Consider the following 12,420-nt stretch of genomic DNA (forward strand, 5'->3'; position numbering starts at 1 on the left):
CTGACTTCTGAGTAACTTACAGATAGGGTTGCCATATTTCAAAAAGTAAAAACCAGAACACTCCAAAATTGGTTTTTTTAGCATGAATTCTGTTTTCGTTCTAATAAATGAAAAATGATAAGTTGTAGTTGTGCAGGCATGGCAGTATGAATCAAATTGTATGGGAATAGCAGAGGGGCAAAAGCTTTCTGATGTTGCAGTACAGCCATGGGATATGTTGAGAACTACTGTATATGAATGAAATCTTCATTAGCTTCCCTTTCTTTATGAATTGCAATCTTGAAAATGGTTTCTTCTATTCTTTGTCCAAATCATACAGAAGTGCTCAATAACTAAGTAGTACTACTGTTAAGCTTGATAACTTTTCCCAAGACCTCTCCTGCTACATTTTTTTTTACAGCAAAGTAACTTGTTCCTTCATTTTAAATGTTTCTGTGAAATATTTTTAATTTATTTCAGCTACCACTCCATGGTTTGAGGCTTATCGAGAGAGCTTTCTTCAGTCTATGCCATCATCAGACCATGAATTCCTAAACCACTATGTAGCCTGTATCCTTTGGAACAGAAAGATAAATGTGTGATTGTATATAAGATGCAATATGATATTGCAGCCCTTTCTGTCCTACATCTAAAGAAGCTTGTTAAAAAAGTGGGAAACTGCAACAAAACAATTCTGTTTTCCAAAATCTTTATCGGAATTAATTGGGAGTATATGGTGCTCAAGGTCATTTTGTTTGTGTTTGAATGTTTGCAAAATTAGTTGGGCATTGATATTGAATTGCTAATAATTGCAGCAAAAGCTTGCATTATTCAGAACCTTAAATTACTCAATTTTATGTATTCTTGCTTGTACAGAACCCCTTTGTACCTCCCTTTGAATGAGCTACAATTACACCAGGAAGCCCTTAATTAACTGTAGGTTCACATTTCATCTGAACTGTTAAACTGTGGTTTCCAGCTTTGGAACAAGGCAGGATATTAATTCTTGGTTTGAACTTTGTGTAATATCTTGGCTTGTTCCGATACTGGTAAACATAATTTTCCTGTTATGATATGGTAAATTGGAGGCTTCCTGGTTTAATCACAACTTGCAATATGAGGATGGTGTCTGGGTGAGGATTCTTGGGTACATACCAGCTTTTAGTACTTTATCAAAGAATAATCTTGTAGTCATTTACCTAATGGTAGCATAGCAAACAGACTGCAATGAGTCCATCCTTTATACAACATTATATTTAGACAGTATTTTATCTTCAGTTAGCTGCCACATGTCTTGCTAAAGATGGATGATGATGATGATGATGATGATGATGATGATGATTTAATCACAAGTGAATTACTTGTAGCTTTTCTTTAGAGGTAAATTAGGCACAGGTTTAAAAGAAGCACTGAAGTTGTTACTGGAACAACACTCAAGCATTAACTAGCTCTTGGTTAACTTGTGAACTTGTAATTCATCCTTAATGTCAACTAAGGTATGCTCGTGGTGTCATCTAGTGAACCTGAACCTGTGGAACAGTTTCTCAAGCTTTCACAAGAGCAGCATCAGATTCAACATAGTAATGAATACTCTTATCCAAAATGGTTCATTCCAAACACCCTCAAATATTATGTGTTGTTGCATGATGTGAGTTTAGGAGAGGAACAAAGGTGAGTAGGGTTGTCTAAGTGGCTTCTCTGACACTTATAAGATTTCTGAAATGCTGATTTTAAACTTGCTACTGTCTATGTACTGTAGTTTAAGATAATTCCATGATCCTCAATTCTTGGACATACATGTGTAATTCCTTCTTGTGTATAAAAACTATGTGTCTAATATAACTGTGTCTAATATAACTAATATAACAAGGATAAATCATGTAGGACTATGCCGCTATGAATAACCCAAAAGAGAGAGCTGTATTCTTTTAAAGTAAGTAGGTTAAATCAGATATTTTGGTCATGGGGGATTCCTAGATAAAATGTGATTCCTCTGGCACATGTTAAGGAAATTCTTTTAGGGTTTTGTGTTCTAAGTCATTCAGGTTTTTTCCTTTAGAATAAAGAATGGTGCTTTTTCAGATTAATTCATGAGCTCTTCCATGAAGCAATCAGGAGGTGCAAGTGCTTGATTCTGCAAAACACTCTAAAAGTTTTGTTATTTAATACCTTCTGCTGCCATTGTGTACAACAGGGATGTGTGCATTTTTAAAATAGGAAATTGGACTTTTCAAATGGTTGTCTGTAGTTAATCACTAGGACTTGAAATAGCCCATAACAATATAAAACATAAATATTTTTTTGCAAATGTGTTGCTACTCTTAACCTGACTTTACAATAGCAACCTTAGGAAAGAACTCTGTTCTATCTTTTAAAAAAAGTGCTCAGGGTGGGGCAATTTATAAAATAGCATGTGCCGACACAGTTTTATGCCGTTTATTGCTGTCCTGGCACTGCAGGCATATTGCATGGATGCTGCAGGGAAGCTGAATCCTGTAGGTATTTCACATTAGAGTTGGCTTGAACAGAATGGGTTAGATCTAAGGTGAACATGCACAGTGGAGCTGGCAGAAACAAGCCCTTGATCTTTATGCACTAAATTTCCAAAATCTTCCATCACTACCATGTTTGCCTCTTCCTAAATGTTCATCTGTCCTCTTCTTTTGATTTTTCAAAATCTGTCCTCTTCTTTTGATGTTTTTATATATGCTGGAAGCTGCCCAGATGGGTGGGGTAATAATGATGATTATAATAAGTAATAATTTTATTTATACATACATACATACATACATACATACATACATACATACATACATCTGCCAACCTAGCAGATCGAAAGTACGTCAAAGTGCAAGTAGATAAATAGGTACCGCTCCAAGCGGGAAGGTAAATGGCGTTTCCGTGTGCTGCTGTGGTTCGCCAGAAGCGGCTTAGTCATGCTGGCCACATGACCTGGAAGCTGTACGCCGGCTCCCTCGGCCAATAATGCGAGATGGACCTAAAGGTCAGGGGTCCCTTTACCTTTTTACATACATACATACATACACACATACACATACATACATACATACATACATACATACATACATACATACATGCTGAATACTCTTTTGCTTGTTCAGGTTTCTCCTGATGGACTTTATTATAATTCTGTTTACTATTGTTTTCAGCCCTTGCCTGTGTTAAATTGAAATTAATATGGTTGCATTGACTTGTGAAGAATCATCCTTGTCAGCAGTTGCTTATTTTTGTATCCTCAACTCTTTAAATCTCTGGTCACTTCAACAGTGTTTCTGTTTTTTCACTTTTTTCTCATTCAATCCTTAATCTTTCTTCATATAGTCTTCTAAGTTGGGGATGGACATTTCCTGATGGATCACTAGTTTTTCCTGACTGCTGGGATTCTTGTCAAGAATGCTTCATATAAATTGTTCTGTGTAACACTGATTGCTGCTCTTTTTAATTTCTGTAGCACTGAAGAGAAATGTTTCCTTCCTGAAACTTTGCACGTTGAGCTGAAGCAAAGTTTTTCATTCAGTATGCACTAGTTTGCATTCACATGCCACAGTAAGCCATAAACCATGCACTTTACTGTGCATGGATGCTGAGAGGAAAGAAACCATAACCCCGTGCTTAGTCTTACAGCTTGATTGCTTCACTCCAAACTACAGTTGAACAAACTGGCCAAGTGTAATGCTGAGCCAGGAATTGTAGTTTGTTTCTTCCCAGTACAAGTGAGGAGGGGTGGATGCAGTTTACTTGTGCATGGTAAATTATAGTCTATGGCTTATAACTACATGAACATGCCCAGGATTAAGCTCTTGTAGGTATAAAGATGAAGTTGGATTACCCGTCAAGAAGGATGATGTTTGAAAATATTCTGCAATACTTTACAATTTTTAGGGCTGATTCAATTTATGAAGAAATGAAACAGAGATATGGGACTCAGGGGTGCTATTTACTTAAGATAAATTCTCGTGGGTCTAATCGAGGAGCTGATGAACAGATTCCTGATCCCTGGAGCCAATATCTTCAGAAAAACACTATCCAAACCCAGGTATATTTTTTTACTTAAAACCTTTTCTGTACTATTCTGAGGGGTCTCTTCACTCCTTTTGTTGTATGTGTGTCTCTTTATTTCCTTTAATAAATTATTTTGTTGCAGTTTTTAAATGTCTGATTGAGAAAGCAGATCCACATACCAGTTGAGGTCTAAAGTTTCAGCTTCTTTTGGTTCTTTCTTTGGCATTATTTTATAATATGATTGATTGGTAGCTGGTACCTCCCACCACAGCTAGCCTGCCTGAGGTGGGTGGAAAGTGAAAGGCACTTCCCCTTTCAACATACATAAGCTGACCAAACTAGCACTTTGCCTCATCACTAGTGATGAAGATTCAATGTCCCCTTCTGCCTCTGAAGACTGCAACTTAACTGAGAGAGTGCAGGGCAGACTCTGCAGTAGTATCCAAGATACATTCTGTTGGAAATAAATTAGTGATTTCTAGAAGTTTAAAATAGGTTACATTTTCAGAAAGTTGAAACTCTTTTTTGTATGTTTTATTCTGACAGGAACCTTACGAAGATGGCCCATATACACTAATTTCAAATAAGAATTCTGATCACTTTATACCACTGGATGGGTTAGGTAATGATTCCAAAGGTATATTTCCTTTTTATAACAACTTAGTTTAAAAAAGAAAAATAAACCAGTTGTTTATCAGAACACTGCAGGTCCCATTTTAATCAAGCCAGAATGTGCCCTTATTTCATCATGGTATAATAAGGTAACTGCCATCAAACCCGGAAGTATTTTTGCCGTGCGCGTGTTCTGCGCATGCGCAAAGTGCAAAATCACACTTCGCGTATGTGCAAAATGGACGCTTTGACATCTGAAGGTTTAGACTTACGAAGAGCGCCGCGGAACAGATCGCCTTCGTAAGTCGAGGTACCACTGTATATGAAGTGGTTTTGAGTTTTCATAAAAGTATCATGTGCTTATGTAGGGATGCTTGTTCCTCCAGGATTAGCTGAAAAGTATTTGCTGCAGTATCAATGATCATTCAAGTAGTATCTTGTTCTTCCTACAAACTTCACTACAGTGAAGCTGATTGGTGACTCCCCCCATCGGCTTGCTGCTCGGAAGGTCGGTAGTTTGAATATGTGTAACAGGGTGAGCTCCCTTTGCTCTGTTCCAGCTCCTGCCAACCTAGCAGTTCGAAAGCATACAAGTGCGAGTAGATAAATAGTTACTGCTGTAGCGGGAGGCTAAACAGTGTTTCCATGCGCTCTGGCACTCGTCACGGTCCTCTGTGCACCAGTAGCGGTTTAGTCTTGCTGGCCATATGACTTGGAAAGCTGTCTCCTGTATGGACAAACGCTGGCTCCCTCAGCCTGAAAAGTGAGATGAGCGCCACACCCCATAATCACCTTTGACTGGACTTAACAGTCCAGGGGTCCTTTACCTTTACCTACCTTTTACCTTTAATGCTGTTATACAGTTCCTAGTTTAGATATCTTTGGTATCAGCACAGGGTTCTTTGCAGATGGTGCCATTTCAGATTTCTGTTTTTCTTGCAGAGGAGGGAGCTTAAAAACAAGTGAGTGGGAATGTGGGAAAGTGAGTAGGAATGTGACTGCTCTACCTAAATGGTGGTGGTATTTCTGGAGCAGGCATAGGCAAACAGCCCTCCAGATGTTTTGGGACTACAACGCCCATCATTTCTAGCTAACAGGACCAGTGGTCAGGGATGATGGGAATTGGAGTCTCAAAACATCTGGAGGGCTGAGTTTGCCTATGCCTGTTCTGGAGACTATAAGAATGCTGGCAATTGTTGACTGAGTTTGGTCTTGGGTCTCTCTACCGTAGTTGTTTGATAGTGCATATATGTGGGTTTAAAAACCACATTTGTTTATTAGTTAATATTTGATTTGGTGCTTCCCTCAGAGACATCTTATTGGCTCCCAGCTGAGAGCTGGTTTTAGTCTCTTTCCAGTTGTATTTCCAAGTTGTCAGAATTCTAACTTTATACTTTATCCCTTACTTGGAATCTCCATGTTACCTTCAGATGCCATGAATAGAATTTACGTGTTTCCTTCAATATGTTGAAGTCATGGTAGCTCTGACTTCCTTTGAATCATAATAGGTTGGCCAATGGCTAGGGAGGCTAGTCAAATGAGAGGTAGTGGCCAGCTAGATAATACCTTTTCATTTTCTATTGTTTTCCTCTTGTAAGTTGGTACATTATTTGTTTGCAGACTTTCATACTGTGCACTATAATTTGGCATAACCATAGCAAAATGCCATTAAATAGTATCCATGTAGATTGGGAAAATCTAACATACACTTATATTTTATTTTGCATATTGGTATAATTATTTGACTATAATACTATTAATCTAATTTGGAACGGGTTAATAGTAGCTGTGAAATATGTTGTATACAGAGGATTGACCACTCTGAATTACAGTAACTTTCAGTACCTTTTAGAAAGGTGGGATATCCAGTAACTCATAATCACTTTGTAAAATCTTGCTAAAATTCCAATCCGTGGTATCAGAGCTTATTTAAATGGGTAATTGTTTACATATTTTGTTTTTCAGTAGATGGTTTATCAAATAATTTTAAGAGTCATCCACTTCAATTGGATCACACTAGTGACAGTGGTTGTTTTGATGGCACTGATTATGTGAAACCAAATTCATCCATGCATGAATCGAAGAAGTCAAATACATGGACACCTCATGGCACCTGTTTGACACTCACAGATCATGATCGAATTCGACAGTTCATACAGGAATTTACCTTTAGAGGGCTTTTGCCACATATAGAGAAAACGATCAGGCAACTTAATGACCAGGTAAGTCATTCACCCTCTAAGCCTTTTTGCCTAGCTAATAAATAAACTCAGCAAGATTTGCACTTTAATCTGTTTTATCTAAAGTAGATGTAACAGGCATGTAGTCAACATCTGTGCTTGCTTACAACAAAGTGGTCTGCCTGTTTTCTGGAGTTAATGCCCTCCTGATACTCCCTTCCTCCTTCCTTCAGTTCCAGTCAGGCTGTCTGGAAAAAAAAGACTGAGTGTTTTCTTCAGAAAAGCCTTGTGTTACTCTATGGGTCTGGTGGCTCTGGGTGGCACTTCTGATTTGACCATCATTTGTCATTTTTGCTTCTGGCCTCCAAATGGGATCATCTGTCACCCTGAGTTATTTTTTGTAGGAACCCAAACCCATTTGACAGAATGTGAGTCATTTGCTTTTCCTTCTCCCATCTCAGGGGACCTGTGTCAGGCTTAGAACTACTTTTGGATAATTTATTTTCACATGCATCAAGGAATCAGGAAGACTGAGGTTGTCAGATACTCTAAAATCACCATCTTGAGACTCAGAGGTTGAGCCTTGAAACTAAATACTTCAAGGACCACCTCTCCCCATATGAACTGACCCAGACCCTGCAATAATAATATTGACACCCTTCTTGGTTTGCCCCTTCCAAAAGAGGTTGTGTGTGTGTGTGACATGAAAAACAGCATTTTATGCGGTGGTTTGCTGTTTGTGGAATGCTTTCTCCATGGTACCATTTGGGGTTAGTTACAAAAAAGGAGCTGCTGCTGCTGCTGCTGCTGCAGCTGCAATCTGTCCTGTTTAGACAGATCCCAGAACTTTATTGCTAAATTATGAATGAGGGTTGGGGTTTACAAATGACACGTCTGCTTCAGCCTGTTTCCTAATCTGGTTGCTGCTAGTTTCTTCCATTAAGACAGTTTGAGGTAGTTAGTAGTGATCCCGCTGGTAGGTTTTCCGGGAGTCAAATGGAGTCCCGGAACAGATTAAGTAGGACAACCAAGGTACCACTGTAATACTTTTCTGCGCCTTTACCTTGCACATGGCATCACATATATATGAGTTGTGGGGCGGTAGGCATTGTTTTTGGAAACTGGACTTACAGGGCAAATGGAAAAGCTTGGCAGGCCAAATTTTGCTAGTGGACTGGAGGTTTTCCATCACTCTGCTACAGACATTGATGGCTTCAGATCATCTTAGCTTGTCCTCTAGGAATAAAGCTATATTTAGATGAAGGCCTGCTTCGGTATTAAAAAGTGCAACACTTCTTTTTTTGGTGATATATACAGCTCTGAACATACCTTGCAGCTTTTCATAAAATTTAAAAACATAATATAGGGTCTAACTCTACAAAACCTGCTTTCTCTTTACAATTGCCCATGAATGGCTTCTAGCACTATGACCATGAAACAGTTGCAGTGCATAGTGCCTTAAAAATGGCAAACACAACCTTATTAGACCTATCCTTTTCAACATTTTATATTCAAAGGAATTTTTTCATAAATCTTACCACATTCAAAGGAAAAATCACCATCTTGTTCATTTGGAGGACAGGTAAGACCCACATAGATAAAAAATGTTTGTGTGTTTATTTCCTACTAGGGAAAATGTGTGTTGACTTCTAAAAAGCAACAACCTTTGATTCAGCTCAGATCTCTGTTTCAAAAATAACACTTGGTTGTGTCACTAAAGCTTTATTGCAGTGCATGTGCAAAATGGGTTCAGAGTTGTGTTCAGATTTGCAGACTTACCCTTAACCATAGAGTAGAGCATGACATTCAAAGCTTATTCTAAAGAGTTTAGTTTTCTTAGCAGTAGCTATGAGATGTAACATTTCCTGGTCTCTTGACCTTGATTAAGAGATCAGAAGAGCCTCATGTAGATTTACGGCTCCCTTCACCCAGTCCCTCCCATTTCCAGTGCCAGTTCCCTCCACCATTCCCCTGAATGACTGAAGAATGTTGAAGGGTTACATCAGCACTAGCTTCAAGCATGGTGAGTGCTAATCCAGCCCCTCACTCCATAATTTCTGGTCCTACTTACATTAATAAACCTGATTCTATTATTTAGTCATCACTTTTATACCCCACCTTTCCTCCAAGGAGCTCAATATGGCCTATATGGTTCTCTTTCTCTCCATTTTATCCTCACAACAACCCTCTGAGGTAGGTTAGGCTAAGAGACTAACTTACCCAAAGTCATCCAGTGAACTTCAATGCTGAGATCTAACCACTACACCACACTGGCTTTGTTAGCCATGGTGAAGGGTGGTGCACATGTAATATTTAAGGCTGTCTGAGGAATAGTTGGATGAATTTGCATGTGAGAGGGAAAGGACTGAGTGATAGTTACCATTCTCCTGATCTTTTAATTGTACTTAGAGATTGCGCCCATACCGGCACACAAACATTAAAAGCTGTGTTCTGAAGACTACATCAGAAGTACACTTGAACATTTCAATTCTTGATTTTGCAAGGGAAGCATAGTCTTTAAATTGGTTTAAAAATCTTTGTAACATTATTTGCTCATAAAATAATAAACTATGTTGCAATTCAATGATACTATAATATTTTCATTTTATTTTTCAGTTGATATCCAGGAAAGGCCTGAGTCGCTCACTATTTTCTGCAACCAAAAAATGGTTTAGTGGCAGTAAAGTTCCAGAGAAAAGTGTAAATGAGCTAAAAAGCACTTCTGGCTTGTTGTGAGTAGATCTACTTGCCATAAAAATGTCAAGTACTTGATTTCTTTTTTAAAAAATAATTTTTATCAAAACAAGACATAAAACACATTTCTATTAGGTTTTGCCTTGCTGATTTCCATATGATCCTTGTGATTTCTCTTGTCATTGACTCACACATTGGCTGTATTCAGACAATAATATCTCTTCTTAGTAAACTCAAATGCGTACAGACCTTCTGTTAGCACACAGAGCCATGTCCCTCTGAGATTAAACCAGAGAATAAACCTTACACTGAGATTAAACTAGGAAGTCTTCAGTTAACCATAGTTTCCCATTATATCTGAACTGACAAACTATGATTACTGGCTTGGAATAAGTCAGGGTATTAGACTTGCTTCAAACTGTAGTTTAAGATCCTGGCTTCTTTAGAAGCTGGTGACAACAATTTCCAAGTTTGGATGTAGCTATGGTTAATTGAGTGTGGGACGCGGGTGGCGCTGTGGGTTAAACCACAGAGCCTAGGGCTTGCCGATCAGAAGGTTGGCGGTTCGAATCCCTGCGATGGGGTGAGCTCCCGTTGCTCGGTCCCAGCTCCTGCCAACCTAGCAGTTAGAAAGCATGTCAAAGGGCAAGTAGATAAATAGGTACCACTACAGCGGAAAGGTAAACGGTGTTTCCGTGTGCTGCTCTGGTTCGCCAGAAGCGGCTTTGTCATGCTGGCCACATGACCTGGAAGCTGTACGCCGGCTCCCTCGGCCAATAACGCGAGATGAGCGCCGCAACCCCAGAGTCGGTCACGACTGGACCTAATGGTCAGGGGTCCCTTTACCTTTATGGTTAATCGAAAATTCCATATTTAGGTGCAGCACATCAAAAAAGGAAGGGGCTACAAGCATTGACAGAAGGCCTGTGTGCACATCTTGGCTTATTAAATTGAGATATGATCCTTCGCATCAGACAATTAAGTTTGCATCCTAATTTGTTCAAAGATTAAAAACTTGCATCCACTTTAGGCTTGTAATTTTTGTTTTTAGTGGTGATGGTTGTGTGAAGATTGTCTTAAAAGGTATTGATTAACACTAGTAACACCAGTTAAATATGTGTTCTTAATTACCTCCATTGCATGCCTTCTAGATATATAGCATAACACTTCTCCATTTTAATAAGTAGGTGTGGTTCATCTACATGCCCTGGGGTTGCTGATTTAACAACTATTCCTTTTTTAACTTGTACAACTATTGCAACTAAAAAACACAAAAGTTGACAAGATTCCTGCTATTTTAATCCACATTGGAAATCTGTATTGCATTTTTGAGCATGCCTGTACTGTAAAAACAAAAGCAAAACTCTGTCCTTCAGATTACCGTTGAAATTAGAGGTGATGTTTAACACTTTACAAAAATTATGTTATTTGCCTTTGGTCACTGAGTTGGCTCCAAAGTTTTTGCTCTGTGATTGGAAGGAGCTTCCTGTCACTGGAGGACTTCTTCCATGGACTCTCTCATTTTGTTCATGAGGTGAATCCATCCTCATCCATGGAATCCATCCATTCCATGTGTTTGGAAACAGCTGCTAGATACTAACCAGGGATGGTGGTGACTTTAGTGCCCTTCTTTTGAGCATTCAGAGGTTGGTAATTCGGGGAAGCACAACGTTGGAGTATCTGTACCTTGGTTTTAAGTCTTGTGATATTAAGAATGTGGTATGTTCTGTTTCCCTCAAATTTTGTTTTTCATAATGTCTTACATTTTTAGGTATCCCCCAGAAGCGCCAGAGCTTCAAATCAGGAAAATGGCAGATCTGTGTTTCTTGGTGCAACATTATGAACTGGCATACAATTGCTACCATACAGCAAAGAAAGACTTTTTAAATGATCAAGCAATGCTTTATGCAGCAGGAGCACTGGTTAGTTCATTAATATTGAGTGAAAGTATTTGATCCCTTTGCAAAAGATGACTTAGTACTTGGTGGCAAAACCCTTGTTGGCAATGATAGAGGTCAGACGTTTCTTGTAGGTGGCCACCAGGTCTGCACACATCTCAGGAGGTATATTGTCCCACTCCTCTTTGCAGATCCTCTCCAAGTCAGTAAGATTTCAAAGCAATTAAAATGAAGAATCAGAGAAGGGAATCAGAATTTAGGAAGCAGGATGCAGATTTCACATGGCCCCTTCCAAATTCCTCATGTTCCCTTCTATCTTGGTTTGATCTTACATGTGACTGTTACTAGCCCAGGTTAAATAAATCAAAACAAAACTGACTCAATTTTAATCAGGTTTTTCAAAGTGACTTTAAAGGTAACCTGAGCATCCTTGCTGAATATCCATCATTATTTCCTTATGGAATCATCTTCCTGTAAGTTCTGAGGGTTTGAAGATTTGTGGGTTTTTTATGTGTGAACCATTTAACCTTTATACAAGCATAATGTGAAAACACAAATCACCACTGCTGCTAAATGCAGCTGAATCATAATAGAGTGTGTATGTGAAATTTACTTGAATACAGTTGGTTTGTAATAAAAGCTTTGTAGCAAAAATAGTAGATAATGGCCAATTGTTGTTTTATAGGAAATGGCAGCAGTATCTGCTTTTCTGCAGCCAGGAGCACCTAGACCATATCCTGCCCATTACATGGATACTGCAATTCAAACATATAGGGATATTTGCAAGTAAGTGCGGCTATTTATTTTCAATTCTTCCCAGTAGAAGATAGACTGTAGTCTTACTGAATATTGTTTTCATTCCTCAATGGCTAATTCATGATTACTCTGGGCAATACCGGCAATATAGGGTGCTGGCAGTGGTGGTGTTGTAGTTCAACTTTTGAATAAAATTACTCTGGTTGACTAGGGAGAATCCAGCTGCAACAAAATTACTTTTGATCTACCAGAGGGAAAATCCAAATACTCTAAAATTA

At 38.7% G+C, this 12,420-nt stretch overlaps 1 protein-coding gene across 5 annotated transcripts in view; it reads left to right on the forward strand.

The window, feature by feature from the left end:
* The window catches only part of TRAPPC8 (trafficking protein particle complex subunit 8), a 52,523-nt gene that overhangs the window by 13,975 nt on the left and 26,128 nt on the right, over positions 1 to 12,420 (forward strand). For 3 of the 5 annotated variants that reach the window (XM_035125149.2, XM_035125147.2, XM_035125151.2), the window contains 8 exons: positions 460 to 549; positions 1,476 to 1,650; positions 3,883 to 4,036; positions 4,549 to 4,639; positions 6,580 to 6,836; positions 9,411 to 9,526; positions 11,260 to 11,410; positions 12,072 to 12,172. In XM_035125149.2, the coding sequence (XP_034981040.1) occupies positions 460 to 549; positions 1,476 to 1,650; positions 3,883 to 4,036; positions 4,549 to 4,639; positions 6,580 to 6,836; positions 9,411 to 9,526; positions 11,260 to 11,410; positions 12,072 to 12,172 (1,135 nt within the window). The remainder of the gene's footprint in view (positions 1 to 459; positions 550 to 1,475; positions 1,651 to 3,882; positions 4,037 to 4,548; positions 4,640 to 6,579; positions 6,837 to 9,410; positions 9,527 to 11,259; positions 11,411 to 12,071; positions 12,173 to 12,420) is intronic. The other 2 variants (XM_035125150.2, XM_035125148.2) reach the window with 1 other exon arrangement.

The sequence above is a fragment of the Zootoca vivipara genome, chromosome 8 (assembly GCF_963506605.1).
Source record: "Zootoca vivipara chromosome 8, rZooViv1.1, whole genome shotgun sequence".
In the NCBI taxonomy this organism is placed as follows: domain Eukaryota; kingdom Metazoa; phylum Chordata; class Lepidosauria; order Squamata; family Lacertidae; genus Zootoca; species Zootoca vivipara.